The sequence below is a fragment of the Amphibalanus amphitrite genome, unplaced genomic scaffold (genome assembly GCF_019059575.1).
Source record: "Amphibalanus amphitrite isolate SeventyFive unplaced genomic scaffold, NRLGWU_Aamphi_draft 000077F_arrow, whole genome shotgun sequence".
In the NCBI taxonomy this organism is placed as follows: domain Eukaryota; kingdom Metazoa; phylum Arthropoda; class Thecostraca; order Balanomorpha; family Balanidae; genus Amphibalanus; species Amphibalanus amphitrite.
The window spans coordinates 867,183-884,337 of NW_024881573.1; the positions used below are offsets into that span (position 1 = coordinate 867,183).

Genomic DNA, 17,155 nt, shown 5'->3' on the forward strand with positions numbered 1-17,155 from the left:
TGCGACCTGGCGTCTGGAACGTTGACTTTTGTGCCGAAGGCTTCTGTCGTCCACCATTCCTCGATACGCTCCTTCAGACCTTCATCCCCGGAAGCCGGCCGTCGCACAAACATGACTTGGCGCATAGTGCTGGGTATCAGTGACGCTATGGAGCCCGTGAGTGTCCATCCAAAATCTGTTCTCACCGCCACCGGCTGTCCGGGGCGTCCAACTCGTGCCTCATGTTGCAGCACAGTTTCCAGGATGTTGGCTCCAAGAAGTAGCTCAACTCTTGCACCACGGTACTGCCGGAGATCCAAGTCATGCACGTGCTTCCAGCTACGGACATGCTGACTACCGATGCTCGGCGCAGCCACGTTGAGCTTCAGCACGGACCATACTTCTGGTACTTTGATGCACTCTTTCTTGGCGTCTGCCCCAAGAGGACTGACTGTCAGCTCGACACGAACTGATGATTGTCGCGGGCCACTTCCTTCGATGTTCTGCAGGCGCAGGTCTTCTCATCTCCCGTGCACTCCGACCTCCTTCAGCACATCTTCACAGCAGAGAGACGTCTGGGCTCCCGGATCCAACAGCGCCACCACATCCCTGTCTCCCTTTGGACCGTGGATTCGGACAGGTACGAGTTGCAACAGCGTGTCTGTGGTCTCTGTCAAGGCCACGCCAACAATGGGGCTTCCCTTTTGTAGCTTCACGTTCTGGTTCAACTCAGTTTCCTCTGCTGGCTGAAGTACTTCTGTTTGTGTGGAGAAGTCTGTGGTGCGTTGCGTTGCAGCCGTTCAATCCGCAGCGTCTTGCAGATCTGCAGGACCTCATGAAGTGGCCTTTGTTGAGACATCCCCAACAGAGCCGCTCTTTGCTAACCACCGTTGACTTCTCCTCGTGAGTCTTGGCCTTGAACTCCGGACAGTCTTGTAGTCTGTGCCCTTCCTTGCACACGACGCATGACCGGAAACCTCGGTTTTCTGTCTGAGAAGAAGTTGCTGACGTAGTCAGCGTCGTCCTCTTCGACGACGTCTCTCTTGGGTGTGCAGGTGTTTCCTCTTTTCTTGGTCACGACTTTGGGTGACAGATTGTCTCAGGATCGTCACCTCAGTCTTCAGCCATTCACTGAAGATCTCCAGATTCGGTCGGCTGGGACGTCTTCGGTGGACTTCCCGTCCCCACTGGAGAGTCAGCTCCGCTGGCAGCTTGGCAACGACTCGACGGAGGTTCTCGCTTGCTTCCAGGTCACTGTCATACCCAAGCGTAGGCAGCGTCATCACGGTGTTACTTATGGCTGAGCTAAACCTCTCCATAGACGCCAGGTTGTCTATGGATGGAGCTGGAGTCGTGAACATCGTCTTGAGATACGCCTGGCTGACCTAAGCTTCTTGACCAAAGCGTTCATACAACATCGCCAACGCTTGCTGGTACATCACGCCATCGAAGAGGAATCCCTCGATCGCTTGGTGTGCAGCTCCCTCCACTGCTTGCTGTAGATGTGTCATTCGCTCAGTATTGGAGAGAGAAGCCTGATCATGTACCAGCGCCTTAAAGAGGCCGATCCAGCGCGGCCACTCACCGGGGTCTCCCGAGAACCGCGGCAACCCGAGGCGAAGGATGCTTTTGGCGAAGGCTGACGACCCGGATGAGTGCAAATCTCCTCGATTTCCAAAGTCTGTTGTCCAGGTGCTAGGATTCAAAGACGTATTACCATCTGCGTCTCCTTCTCTTCCAGGCCTGCAGACGCACTCATGCACGTCGGTGTCTGACCGTCGGTCACATATGTAGGTGCTCCTCGCGGGCGAGAGTGATGGACTTTGAAGGTGATTCTTCTGCTGGTCGCTCTTGGTCCCCCGCTTGAGCTTTCTGTCGAGATTCTTGCGCTGGTATGGCACAGCCCTCCACGGGAGTGGTGGCGCTTCCACTGGCCCCCGCCTCCGCTGACCTGGACCGGCCCGGTTCCGCGGCAGAATCTTCGAAGTCATGACGGCGATCCCAGTTTAGCTCGTCTTCTGCAGCATGATAGAGATGCACCTTCCTCGCCGCCCGCTCCCGAGCCTCTTCAGCAATCTTGATCTTCAGCGCCCTTTCACGCTCCTCCAGTTCCCATTCCTCTTGCTGCCAGCGCTTCTCCTCCTGTTGCCGGCGCTGTTCCGCCTGCATTCTGGCCATCTTGTGCTGGCGCTCCTCTTCAACCTGCGCTTTTATGTCCCGCAGTTTGCCATCCGCATCATCCAGTTCCACTTCTGCTTCCTTTGACTTCATCGAGACGGCTGACATCGCTGAGGTTCGTGACCTTGCTCGACTTTTGCGACTTCGACGAGAAGCAGCGGTCGATGAGCGAGCTTCGTCTAATTGCTGTAGATACTGTTGAATCTTCCCCCGAATCGAGCATTCTTCTTCTTCTAGTCGATCTGCGTATTCCTGAGCATCCTCGATCCCTTCGTCATCAATCAGGCTGTCATACGTTTGTTGAACTTTTCTTAAGTCGGCGAAGGCTTCCTCCAGCCTGAGGTTGACCTTCTGAATGCTATCGCTGCTGGCTTGCCTAGCAATCTCTTCTTCAACTGTTTTTGAGATCCGAGTGACTGCTGCCCTCTTGAATCCCCGCTGACGGCGTAGGCTTGCCAGCTCCTTCTCCTTGGCTGCTCGCTGAGCTGCGTCCATGCCCGGATCCGATGGCTTCATGACATGCTCCTCCTCCTTCGCCTCCATCTGCGTCTTGTCCATTGTTACCACCGGTCTTATCCGGCCCGCGGAGGACCAGAAATGTCGCCACGATGTCCTCTGGTTTACATGCACTGACGACAATCGTGTTTTGTGACTGGCTGAGTGGGATTAGGAGATCGAAAATTGGGACAGGATCGGTGAGGAAGGCGACAGTCGCTGCCTGATCGAGGCTCCTCAGTGGCGAGAGCGCCGTGAGCAGACAGATCTACCGATACTTCGACGCCTCGATAGCGAGGTTGGCCGAAGCCGACTGGCCGCACCCCTTGTATGGAAAGATGCCCCTTTCCCCGGTCTCGATGGCGAAACGCGGGAAAAGAGTTAAGCCCTCGGTTTTCGCTGGCGAAACACCGGTGGCCGCCCCCTCACACACCCCAACGAGGTGAGAAAAGCCGAGGTCCCCGGAAGTAGGACGGGTCACAGTCACACGCTTTTGTGGCCTGCCGTCAGTCCTCGCACTTCCGTCACTTCCGTCTGTCACTTCTCTCACAGCCACTGAGTTCAACCACTGGATATTTATTGTCACTTCTCACAATTCACTCCGGAATCCAGCTTCACTCCGTACCCCCAACAGACCGCGTTACATGCACACACAGACTGAACCCGCCTACGACTCACCCGCCCGAGATCAGCTCGTTGGTGCCCCCGCGGCGCGGGACACCAGCGACCAATCAGCGCGCTCCCCGCGCATGACCTCACCAGGTCAGACACGCCTCGGGCGCCACGTGGCCGCAGCGGCCGGCTCGGCAGCCGCGCGGGCCGGCCGGCGACTCGGCGGGTACCGCTCAGCAGCGGTCGGTGACAACACTCCCAACGCATCATTTTTAGAGTTATGACATCGAAATACACACCAAACGATAGAAAATTGATCGAGGATTACGATAGGAAAGGTTTCAAGTCGATATCTCTTACCGTTTCGCCGCAATCGGCACGGAAATCTGAAAAAGTTAGATTTTTCCGAAAATTTGACCTTTGACCGGTCATAAGTAGGTCAAATGTTGACCTAGGACCAAAAATATACCACCAATCGCGAGATCTCGTTGAGAGCAATCCGTTGGTCTTTTCCGCTAAGCTCTACGACGCTCCGTTTTCAAACGCCAGGGGGGGGGTCGCACCAACCTCCCCTGCATGGGCGAAGGTGGCAAAACACCGTTTACGGGCGAGGGTATATTCCTGCCCGGGGCCGGGATGATTCAATAAATGTCACCGAGGTTTTTAGCGAAAACTCCGAGGGCCGTTAGGCCCGAGGTGATTTTGCTAAAAAAGGCGAGGTGCCATTTATTGAATTCCCGGCCTTAGGGCTGGAAGGTGTTTCCCATACCTGCCAAAAAGCTCACAACTATGATAGTGACGTCAGCAGCCGTGTGGTTCAACGTGTTTAACCACACCCCTTGAACCACACGGCTTGTACCTAATATTAACCCGCGCCCAGATGGGGTCTGCCGAGCAATTACGCGGTCTGATGGGGGGGAGCATTTTGCCCCCCCCCCCCCCCCCCCAGATCTCGAGAACCACGCAACATAGCGACAAGCGGTAAACGGTGTTGGATAACCCCAACGGGGAACTACCTTGTGACCCAATTTCATTGACCTCGGTCAAACCGATGACGTCACAGGTCAGGTCAAAGGTCGAATTTTCACCGTTTACAGGCATTTCAAGAAATGCGTTGTAAAATCGTGTAAAATGCATTTCATTGAAAATCATCGATGGGGAAATATTCTTCAAACACATATTTTGCTATTTGAGGTCACTGATACCAGGTCAGGTCACAGAGGTCAGGTCACTGGGGGGGTCACAATATGAAAGTGTCGTGTGATACATGTTTTATGGTCCATTTTACATGACATGACGATTATGTGGGTCAGACAGACTTTAGGGCCAGCTTAGGTCACGTTTTGGTCAAGTTCAGGTCAAGGTCAGGTCAAATTAGGTCAAATTTCAAAGTTGATATTTTTGCATAAAATGGGTATCGATCCGATGCAGCTCGTCACGGGGAGTTCAATGGTGGTCTCTGTTTTGCGCTACGAGGTCTAGAATTGCTAAAAATTGAGTTCAAAAATTTGACGTCATCAATTTTTAACAGTTTTTCCGCTATAACTTGGCCAAAAAAGAGGTATCGATCTAAAATTTGGTATGTATATCGAAGAGCGCAGGGACTATCACATATGTTCCGTTTTTTTTCGAAATTCGAAAAAAATTTTGGAAAATTTTTTGAGTTTTTCTAAAAAAATCTATTTTTTTATTTTTGGGGGTCAAATTCCCAAAATTGTAGCGCCGTCCTTTCTCTACACAACCACATAAAGAACTTTAAAATTGCTTGTTAACTGTAGAATTGGTGAGCGTTTCAAGATGTCATGTTTTTTGCTCATTTTTACTCGAACATGACCTCAGTTTGACCTCAATAACTCCTGACTTGAGGTGACCTGTGACTTGAAATTTTGTGTGAAGGAGTCAAATTGATGCCCGGTAAGGTACTCAAAATTTGGCGGCGCTGCGCGCCGCCGTTTTCTCGCTATTTAAGAAAAACCACAGGGGGCCCCCCATCAGGGCGCGGGTTAACCCGCGCCCTGCTGGGGGGGGGTGTTTGAACACCCCCCCCCTTGTGGTTTTTCGCGAATATCTCAAAAACGGCGGCGCGGAGCGCCGCCGTTTTTGGTATACCTTATCGTACATCAATTCTACACATGTTGTGAAAATTTCAAACCAAGGTCATTCAAGGTCAGGTCACCAGGTCACTTGAAGTGACCTCACCTCATAAAAAGTTTCAATGTCTGTCATAGCTACACCGAGTGACCGATCGCTTTGAAACTTTCAGCGATTGCTAAGAGCAATAGCATGTACAAAATGTATATCTCAGAATTTTGATATCGATGACCTAAGGTCAGGTCAATTTTGCGACCTCCCCATTATAAGTCAATGGGAGAAAATTGAAATGCGCCTCTTTTGGACAAAAGACATTATAAACACTCCCAAACACCGAATTACAAGTGGTTCAGACACACTGAACATGAAAATGGTGTCCGTGACCCTTGTTTATGCCCTGAGGTCATCTTAGGTCACGAATGGTATCTAACAGTTTTTCGCAAATAACTTTTGATAGAGGCATGCTAGAGCGATGAAAACGCCTTAGATGTGTTCAGCTCGACGATACGGATCGACTGATATGCAACATGACCCTTTCCGGTCAGGTCATGACCTTGACCTGAGGTCAAATTGTCAAGTTGACCTTTCAAGGTCAATTTATAGTTCATTCGATGCGTCTTGACGAGAGGAACACAATGCCGGTAAAAGTAAGCTCGTACAAGGCTTGGGTCAAAAGTTATTGCAGAAAAACTGTCTCCGAAAAAATCGGCTATTTTTGCAATTTTTGCCCCCTGCAGGCAAAACCGTTGACGTTAGGTCAAATCTGAGAGAATTACTCAGAAAGGGCTTTAATAGGGCTATCGAATGCGCTTTTCCGCGGCGCTGTAGCTCTATTGGTTCTCGAGTTATGCATTGGCTTCTTGGAAATTTTCGACATTCGACCTGGAAATCGGCGAAATTTTGCCTTCAATGACCTCTGGTGACCTGACCTTTGACCTGACCAAAAAATTGACCGAAGTGATTTCGTCATTATTTTTGACGCTCTTTCGAACGCCGTTTTCCGCGTATCGCTACGTGGCCCAGGAGCCGAGTTACAAGGGGGGGGTGTTCAAACACCCCCCCCCCAGCAGGGCGTGGAAATCCAGGACCCCCAGCCGGGCGCGGGTTAACCCGCGCCCTGCTGGGGGGGGGGGGTGTTTGAACACCCCCCCTTGTGGTTTTTCGCGAATATCTCAAAAACGGCGGCGCGGAGCGCCGCCGTTTTTGGTACACCTTATCATACATCAATTCTACACATGTTGTGAAAATTTCAGACCAAGGTCATTCAAGGTCAGGTCACCAGGTCACTTGAAGTGACCTCACCTCATAAAAAGTTTCAATGTCTGTCATAGCTACACCGAGTGACCGATCGCTTTGAAACTTTCAGCGATTGCTAAGAGCAATAGCATGTACAAAATGTATATCTCAGAATTTTGATATCGATGACCTAAGGTCAGGTCAATTTTGCGACCTCCCCATTATAAGTCAATGGGAGAAAATTGAAATGCGCCTCTTTTGGACGAAAGACATTATAAACACTCCCAAACACTGAATTACAAGTGGTTTAGACACACTGAACATGAAAATGGTGTCCGTGACCCCTGTTTATGCCCTGAGGTCATCTTAGGTCACGAATGGTATCTAACAGTTTTTCGCAAATAACTTTTGATAGAGGCATGCTAGAGCGATGAAAACGCCATAGATGTGTTCAGCTCGACGATACGGATCGACTGATATGCAACATGACCCTTCCCGGTCAGGTCATGACCTTGACCTGAGGTCAAATTTTCAAGTTGACCTTTCAAGGTCAAGTTATAGTTCATTCGATGCGTCTTGACGAGAGGAACACGATGCCGGTAAAAGTAAGCTCGTACAAGGCTTGGGTCAAAAGTTATTGCAGAAAAACTGTTTCCGAAAAAATCGGCTATTTTTGCAGTTTTTGCCCCCTGCAGGCAAAACCGTTGACGTTAGGTCAAATCTGAGAAAATTACTCAGAAAGGGCGTTAATAGGGCTATCGAATGCGCTTTTCTGCGGCGCTGTAGCTCTATTGGTTCCCGAGTTATGCGTTGGCTTCTTGGAAATTTTCGACATTCGACCTGGAAATCGGCGAAATTTTGCCTTCAATGACCTCTGGTGACCTGACCTTTGACCTGACCAAAAAATTGACCGAAGTGATTTCCTCATTATTTTTGACGCCCTTTCGAACGCCGCCTTCCGCGTATCGCTACGTGGCCCAGGAGGCGAGTTAGAAGGGGGGGTGTTCAAACACCCCCCCCCCAGCAGGGCGTGGAAATCCAGGACCCCCAGCAGGGCGCGGGTTAAAGCATTGCATTAAACTTTGAAAAGTGTGGTACAGTGCACGTGCCGTTTAAATGCCTGCCTGGATGTCTCGATTTCATCATGCAATGTAGCAGGTATGGGAAAAGAGAAATGTCGTCAATATATGAAAAGTGCAATATGCTATATTAAACATTCAGCTATACTGCAAGTGATTTATAGTTATGTGTATGGATGTTTTAACCCTCGCCCGTATTGGTGTTTTTCCAGCCGCGAACGTATAAGGGGGGGGGGGGTCCGTTGGACCCCACTTGCCGTTTCGCCCCTGATGTACTATATTCTAGTGTGAACTTAACTTTTACTAGTCCCGACCATATATAGTAGGTTTTCTAGTAGTTATCCTAGAAATTCCTACCAAAATGCGTCCTACCCTTCACTCAATATACCCTGGAAGAAGGGAGCCGAAGTGCCCTTAAAAGTTTCCATTGAAACAATTAAGCCGGTGTTAGAAAAACATTTTACAAATGCAGCTTATCGTTATCACATACCTTGGTAACCTTGCATAAAACTTACATTTTCAGCTATCTCCAGGTCTTCGCCCGACTTGGTGATTTCGGCTCTGAGCTCGTGGATTCGCCGCTCCAGCGCACCCATCTCCTGATTGTCGCGCTTCACCTGCCAACAAGGAGGAGGTTCGCCGACGGCTCGTCAGTGCCCACGTCTGCCTTAAAAGGACCCCCCCACCTTCAAAAAAGTTAATGTATTGGCATGAAAGTGATGTTGCTCGGTTCAGAAAGAGCAAAAACGAATATCTACCAAATTTCACCGAAAAATATTCACTGGTTTTCAAGATATTAGACTTTTACTTTTGTTTACTTTTTGGGATCTCCGCTGTTCCTAGCGACTTTATTTGGAAGCAATAGTTTGGCAGCTGAAAGTGCGGCACTTGTTGCGCGCAAAGCAGCATATACCACCGCGTGCTACAAAACGTTTTAGTCAAACATTTAAAAATCGTTAGATATCTGCGCTGACGTCACACATTCAGAGGGGTATTCCTATGCATTAGCCCCTCTGAATCAAAATGCTGCAATTTTGAAATTCAATATTTCCGATTTAAGGCATTTCTCAATGTTGTCAGTGCCGAAACCGGTAATTGTGAGCCAGGGACCCCATTTTGGGTATCTCAACTCAAATCTAATGTTAAGGTGGGAGGGTCCCTTTAACTAAACAATGCTTTATGCTACAGCCGAGTCTGCAACTCAACCTGGTCGTTACTCAGCATTGTCGTCATCACAGAGGTTCAAATCGATCAGCTGACAGGCTGAACACGTACCTATAGGGTACTCGTATATAGGAAGACGTCCAAAAACTGTTGGCCATAGTATCTGTAGTGGGATCTACGTTCCATGCTGGTCAGGCATTTTGCAAAATGCCTAGTCATTTTGCAAAATGGCTAGCCATTTTGAAAAAAGCCTGGTTGCGTTCAGTCATTTTTCAAACAGCCGTCTTTTTGTAAAATGCCTAGGCATTTTACAAAATGACTGATTTTCTAAAGTGCCTGCAACATATATATATATATCGCAGCTTACCGCGTGTTGCTACTGGCCAAGGAGCCGAGTTAGAAACCTGGGTATATGTACTACACGTTTTTGCGTTAGCTTTTGACCATTGGGCAAAACATTTGTACACATTCGGCATATAGATGGCGCTACAAATGGGCACAAAGAATCACGATTGTGCAAAACTGTTCGGCGATCCTCCTCTACATCTCGACATTGAGTGAATGGTTCAACATTGTGCAAAACAAATCGTCAATGGTCGGAAACTATTCGTCATTGAGCAGCCGGAAATTCATGATTGGCCAAAACCGTCTATCCGTCTATGGAAATTTCAGCATTCAGAAAAACAGATCAGCAATGTTCGAAACAAATGACAACGTGCACTGGCGGCCGCAGGGGGTATGGAGCAGGTCATGGGGCCCAATCCTTGACATGTCCCTCATTTAACCCGCGCCCCGCTGGGCTATTCAGCCATACGCGCCCTGCTGGGGGGCAGATTCTGCCCCCCCCTGTCTAACTTCCGAACCGATGGTCGTAGAAAGACGGCGAAAACGGCAATCGAAAGCTCTCAACAAGGCGGATCTAAAGAGCCCAATTGTTTTTGCTTAAGTAGGTCAGAGGTCAGGTCAAGGTCAGGTCAAGGGTACAAAATGCAAGTTTCTACAGTATCGGTCTTGCACCGTAGTTGCCGAAGAATGGAATGAGACTGATTGCCCAAAACGTGTTCTTAGACTACCAAGACAATATTTGTTACATACAATGTCATTCAAAGGTCAAGGTCAGGTCAGGTCAGGTCAGGTCACCAAAAACAAAATATAGAAAAGGGCATGTGCAACACATGTTTTATGGGTCATTTTACTCATAGAATTCAATAGGCACACTCAATAAGTGATATGGACCACCTCTGGATGAATTTCAGGGCGAGGTCAGGTCAAGGTCAGGTCAAGTGAGGTCAAAGTTTGAAGTTGGTTGTTAAGGCCTAAAAAGGTGTCTATCTGATGCAGTTTTTCACGGCGAATCGAATGGTGCTATTTTTGTTTTCGTACGAGGTCTAGAACTTTAAAAAAAAAACATTTAAAAAATTGTGTGTCGTGACGTCATAAAATTTTGAATAACTCCCACATTTTTGAACCGATTCTTCTAAAAATTGGTATGTAGGTGCACATAGACTACTTCTCTGACACATATTCCGTTTTTTTTTATACACTCAAAATTTTGGATTTGATAATTATTTTCCCAAAACAGTCAGTTTTTTTTAGAAAAAAAAACTGACTCATTCTGACTCATTCAACGCTCATTCTAAGTCAGGTGAACGGTATTGCCCTGGGGCTCTAAATTAGATAGGCCTCATGAGTTGGCGAAACCTTGCCCTCATGAGGGAGTTCCAGGATACCAAGGCGACCGTCATGGCAGATGTGCATGGTGTTCGTCAGCTTCCGCCATGAGGACAGTTTGTTTATTCGATGTGCCAATAAAGAAATTGTCTTTGAATAGGTGAATTAATTAAAAAAAAAATGTTATGAAGTGTCCAACGACCAACGTAGGCGTTCTAGGCTGGAATTGTATGGCGCATTGACGGAAATGACTTCAATGCATGCATTTCACACATTGAATTCAGCTGTATGTGTAGCATTGCAAGCAAAACATTGCAAGCAAAAACAAAAAACCCGAGGGAGCACATTGTATTTTTTTTCTTGTTGACTAAATGACGTCAAAGGTAATTTTAAGCCAAAAATGTCGGCGGCATTGATTGGCATTGCTCGCCGGTAAGATACACGTACTGCATGGCTTGGCTGACAATTTTCGTACTGTTCCATTTAGAAAGAAGCTATAAAGAACGGCTGACTTATTGCTTAGAAATGCCCATAATCCTCACGCTAAGTGGTGAATGGTCGAGGTGGGTTTAATCCATTTGAAAAAACAGCCTGGATATCCATTTATTCTGTTTTGAACATTGCTGAAGTGATATCACCAAATGCCGAGGAGTCTTGCTTATTGCCGAAGTCATGGTGAAGTGTCAAACTGTTTTGCAGATCGCTCATTTCAGTGTTCAATCTGTTTTGTCGAATGGCTGAAATGAAACACACGACGCCGGAATAGTTGTGCTCAATGGCGATTGTCGAAATGGCTCCTCAAACAGTTATGGCCAATGGTTGAATTCAATTGCAAAAAGGTGTATTAGCCCACGGCCCCGAACAGGACGCGGAAATCCAGGGTCTCTAACGGGGTACAGGACGCAGGTTAGCCTGTTGAAAACATCTCTCTCGCTCTGACCTGTTTGAGCAGTCTCTCTCGTTCCTGCTCAGGAGTCTCGCGGGCGTTTTGTTCGTCCAGCAGCTCGGCTCTCTTGGCCTCCATGTAGCTCAGCTTGTCGTAATGTGTGGCCGCCTCTTGCTTCAGCTGCCACAAGGAATGCGTCGGCTCAACAGCACAGCACAGTACTACAGCGGCTCAACAGCACAGCATAGTACTAAAGCGGCTCAACAGCACAGCATAGTACTACAGCGGCTCAACAGCACAGCATAGTACTACAGCGGCGCAACAACACAGCATAGTACTACAGCGGCTCAACAACACAGCATAGTACTACAGCGGCGCAACAGCACAGCATAGCACTACAGCGGCGCAACAACACAGCATAGTACTACAGCGGTGCAACAGCACAGCATAGTACTACAGCGGCTCAACAGCACAGCATAGTACTACAGCGGCGCAACAGCACAGCATAGTACTACAGCGGCGCAACAGCACAGCATAGTACTACAGCGGCGCAACAGCACAGCATAGTACTACAGCGGCTCAACAGCACACCATAGTACTACAGCGGCTCAACAGCACACAATAGTACTACAGCGGCGCAACAACACAGCATAGTACTACAGCGGCGCAACAACACAGCATAGTACTACAGCGGCTCAACAGCACAGCATAGTACTACAGCGGCTCAACAGCACAGCATAGTACTACAGCGGCTCAACAGCACAGCATAGTACTACAGCGGCGCAACAACACAGCATAGTACTACAGCGGCTCAACAGCACACCATAGTACTACAGCGGCTCAACAGCACACCATAGTACTACAGCGGCGCAACAACACAGCATAGTACTACAGCGGCTCAACAGCACACCATAGTACTACAGCGGCTCAACAGCACACCATAGTACTACAGCGGCGCAACAACACAGCATAGTACTACAGCGGCTCAACAGCACACCATAGTACTACAGCGGCTCAACAGCACACCATAGTACTACAGCGGCGCAACAACACAGCATAGTACTACAGCGGCGCAACAACACAGCATAGTACTACAGCGGCTCAACAGCACAGCATAGTACTACAGCGGCTCAACAGCACAGCATAGTACTACAGCGGCTCAACAGCACAGCATAGTACTACAGCGGCGCAACAACACAGCATAGTACTACAGCGGCTCAACAGCACACCATAGTACTACAGCGGCGCAACAACACAGCATAGTACTACAGCGGCTCAACAGCACAGCATAGTACTAAAGCGGCTCAACAGCACAGCATAGTACTACAGCGGCTCAACAGCACACCATAGTACTACAGCGGCGCAACAGCACAGCATAGTACTACAGCGGCTCAACAGCACACCATAGTACTACAGCGGCTCAACAGCACACCATAGTACTACAGCGGCTCAACAGCACAGCATAGTACTAAAGCGGCTCAACAGCACAGCATAGTACTACAGCGGCTCAACAGCACACCATAGTACTACAGCGGCGCAACAGCACAGCATAGTACTACAGCGGCGCAACAACACAGCATAGTACTACAGCGGCGCAACAGCACAGCATAGTACTACAGCGGCTCAACAGCACAGCATAGTACTACAGCGGCTCAACAACACAGCATAGTACTACAGCGGCTCAACAGCACAGCATAGTACTACAGCGGCTCAACAACACAGCATAGTACTACAGCGGCTCAACAGCACAGCATAGTACTACAGCGGCGCAACAGCACAGCATAGTACTACAGCGGCGCAACAACACAGCATAGTACTACAGCGGCGCAACAGCACAGCATAGTACTCAACAGCACAGCATAGTACTACAGCGGCTCAACAACACAGCATAGTACTACAACGGCTTACAGCACAGTATGCATGAAGAGAAGGTCTATTTAAAAAGTCCCCAGCACCAGTGGGCGCCAGTAGTGGCGGAACACCTTCAATTAAGGGGGACACTGCCGACTTTTGGTCCCATTCTTTCCATACAACGCCCATAGGGCTAATGTTAAAATGCCTAAATCAAAGGGGGGCACGGTGCCCCGGTGCCCTCCCCGTTCCGCCGCCTATGGTGGGCGCTGCCTCAGCTGAGCCGAACCCCCGTCTGCCTGTCCCATATCGCGCCGGTATCAGGTCAGGTAGGGTCAGGACCGCTCGGTCCGGCCCGCGGGCGGTGGACGGGCGGCCGGTAAAGGCCGAGCTACACTATGCGTGATCGTCCAGGAAATTACGTGCGTGATCTACGAGTTTGCGGGTTTTGCAGAAAATCGGCACGCGGATGAAGTTCAGCTGATAGGAAATACCAGGGTCGGCTACACTGGGGTCACGCAGATTCAGTCAAGGAAATCCCGGACGTTCAGTACAGGAAATGCCGGATAGTCCGGACGGTCAGGATGTTCCGTACCGATATAAATTTCAGAGCTCCGAACTTTTTACCAGAATCTGCATGCTTGCGTGACATGAGACAGCTCTGGGCGCACTTGGTGGCGCACCGTCTCAACACAAGTGACGTAATATTTATTGTGATTTAATTTTACATGTTGTCGGATCTATATTATGATTTATAACATGTCTGTACGACGTGCATCCGTGTGTCATGTCTTATGTGTCTTATTGCGCCTGAAAGGCGCCGCGCATCGACGTGAAATTTGGCATGTCGAATCTGTGGGTTGATGTGACCTCTGTATTAAAATTTGGGACGGATTGGCCCAGGGGTGCGCCGTCGGCACGTGCAAATGGGCGCTCTTGCAAGCGGCGCCAAAGAGTTAAGTGCGTAGCACTTTTGCGCCAATTGCTTATGTAATTTATGAATTTTATGTTGTTGCAGTGTGAATAAATGCTCTCTCTCTCTCTCTCTCTCTCATAGGCTTAACACTAGTGTTAAGCCCAGCTGGGTCGGCGAGCCTATAAGCCTCGCCGACCCAGCTGGGTCGGCGAGGCCGGTGGTCGGCCGAAAATCGGGCCGATACGGCTAGCCTTCCGGCTTGATATCTCGGCAACGGGTGGTCGGAGCGAGAAGCGGTTGCCACCAATGGGTAGAGGAGAGATGGAACTAGCGTATCGATATGGGTTCATAGTATAGCACGCGCCACGTGCAAGACAGCACCCCCGGTTGTAAAAAAATGACCGATTTCGTGCATTGTGACGGGAAAATGGATGCCGCTGGAAAACAGTTTGACGGAATGAAATCGGTGTGGTACAATTTTACAGACAAATGTACGTGTAATGATAGGAAATCAAATAAAAAGTGATGATCCGTATTCCGTACCATTTCCTTAATAATGAAACATTAATTGGAAAATTTGATTCGCGCGGAGCGCGATATCCTTTACAACATCAAAACGTATTGAAAACGCTGACCAATGGCTATGAAACCTACATATTCGGAAAGAGCATTCTTTTCTGACCAATATCCACCCAAAATATTATCGAAAAGTCAATAAACTTTTGTGAAAATGACTCAAACAGACGACCGTGTTTTGTTAACGTTACAGGTATTTTTCGACAAAATCCGATCGATGGCTTATGGCCGGCAGGTCATACAACTTTTGACAAATAGCTATCAAAGCATGGGCTGCAATGCACCGCCCGCGAAGGGGAATTCCAAACAGTGAAAATAAGCGCCTACCGGTAAACAGCACATTATTGTACTAGGAATAACTCAGCTACTACTGGGCCGATTGCGCTGAAACTTGGACTGTGGGTGGAGGGGGCACTCACCTGGCGATGCATGGTCATGTGTGACAGGTAGGGTGGATCGATTGCACGTGCGCACGTGAGGGGTCCACTTATACATCTCAAGAACGGCTGGGCCGATTTCGCTCAAATTTTGTACACCGTTAGGAACAATTTAGAATGGTGGCTGGCACAAGTCATCTAGAGTCTCAGTTAGCGCGTGCGCACGTGCAGTGGGCCGCTTTTATATCTCAAGAACAGCTGGGCCGATTGCGCTTAAATTTAGTACGTTACTTTAATCGAGTATGAGAAGGGTAACTATGTGTAGGTTATTAGTAAGTTAGGGTATGGGTAGGGTAGGGTAGGGTAGGGTGGGTTTGAGTTCGATAAAGGCAAACCATGAGAAAGGCTCTAACAACCCGCAACCAGCACCAGCATAACATGCCGTTCAAACAAATATCCAACTCTGACAAAATAAGACAAATAAAAATAATAAGTTCCCACACCCAAAACTAATTCCCCATCAAATGCATCTATCAAAACGCACAGTTATAGCGCAAAATATGCCATCTAGTATTGACATATTATTAACAAAATGGGCATTTTAGTCATAAAATAAATATATTGAAAGGCAAAATTATTTGTTTATTGAGATTGCACTCATTATTTGCATGCCTACGTTAGCATATGATAATTCACTGAAATTCTGGAAAAACGCAGAAACCAATATCAAGGAAGTCTCGCAATCACGGATCTGCAGATTACGCACGTAATTTCCTGGACGGTCACGTATAGTGTAGCTTAACCTTAACGCTTTCCGCCAGCCAGCTGTAGAATTCAACAACCAAGACGGCCATCGCTCAGCGCAGCGAAACCGGTGTTAAAGAATGGTAGTAGATGTTCATGGCCACAATGATTATGAGATAGTCATTGTTAGCCCTTGCCCCACAGGAATGCTTAGACTCTCACGCCCTGTTGAAGGGGAAATGGGGATTGAGCATCATACTTATAACTCAGCTTTGGGCATTTAAGTGGTATTCGAAGTAGCGTGAAAAAGGAGCAAAAAGAAGAAAAATACTTCAGCCAATTTTAGATCGGGTCAGAGCCAGAGCCCCAGAGGTCATGTCACCAGAGGTCATCGATGGTAAAATTTTGCTTGGACAGGGTGCGTTGCGCGCACCGGCGCATTGGGTTTCCAATTTCCATGGAAACATCAACAGACTCGGAAGCTCGCTTGGAAGCTCGCAACGCTAGCGTGGAGCCGAATTCATATCAACCGCCGCAACAATGCAGCAGCGCAGCGCAGCGTGCTGCAGCACGGGACCGTGAAACGCCGCCCAGGGCTGTCCATGTGTCAGGGCAATCCAACTCACGTGATGGGCTCGGCCCCAGCGGAGCATGAGGTCCAGGACTCCCGCCCAGGCCCCCCATCTCCCCCTAATTCCTGTCATCCTTCCCATAGGCGTAGGAACAGGGGGGCCGGGGGGCCATCCCCCACTTTCGGAGGTGGGGGGGGGGGGCACTGGCCAGCAATGTTAACTGCCCCCCCCCCCACTTTTTGCTGACTTAACCGGTAACCCTATTAGTGGCAGGCTCCTGACTACCCCTATTAGTGGCAGGGGGGGCTGTTTACGACCCCCCCCCTGATATCTCGAGATCTAACGGGCCGATTTTCAAAATTCAAACGGCATTCGATTTCGCTCAACGTGATCTACATTTCTAAAAAATAAAAATTAAAAAATGTCAATAGGGGGTAGAGGGGGGTAAAAACGGGCAAATTGCAGATACATTTTAGACTGTTTATCACGGCCAGGTTTCTGAACCAATCTTAACGCAACTTATGCCGAGTTAATTATGTTGAATTTTGAGGTCACAGGTCGGGTCAAGGTCAGGTCAAACACCTGAAATCGGGCTTTCAGTAGCATGGACTTCAGGACTTCGCAATGGGCACCTCTCGTCATAAACTCTGTCAAAACGGTAAACAATCCATCATATAAGGCCTACAAGAGTGTCAGCTCCATGTAGAGGTCAGTCGAGCATAGGTCAG

At 48.7% G+C, this 17,155-nt stretch overlaps 1 protein-coding gene across 1 annotated transcript in view; it reads right to left on the minus strand.

Moving 5' to 3' along the window:
• Nucleotides 1-17,155, minus strand: part of LOC122379422 (intraflagellar transport protein 74 homolog) — a 439,917-nt gene that overhangs the window by 162,954 nt on the left and 259,808 nt on the right. Inside the window, exons 10-11 of the mRNA XM_043361638.1 lie at nt 11,446-11,571; nt 8,186-8,287 (exon numbers count right to left, since the gene is read on the minus strand). Coding sequence (XP_043217573.1) covers nt 8,186-8,287; nt 11,446-11,571 — 228 coding nt within the window. The remainder of the gene's footprint in view (nt 1-8,185; nt 8,288-11,445; nt 11,572-17,155) is intronic.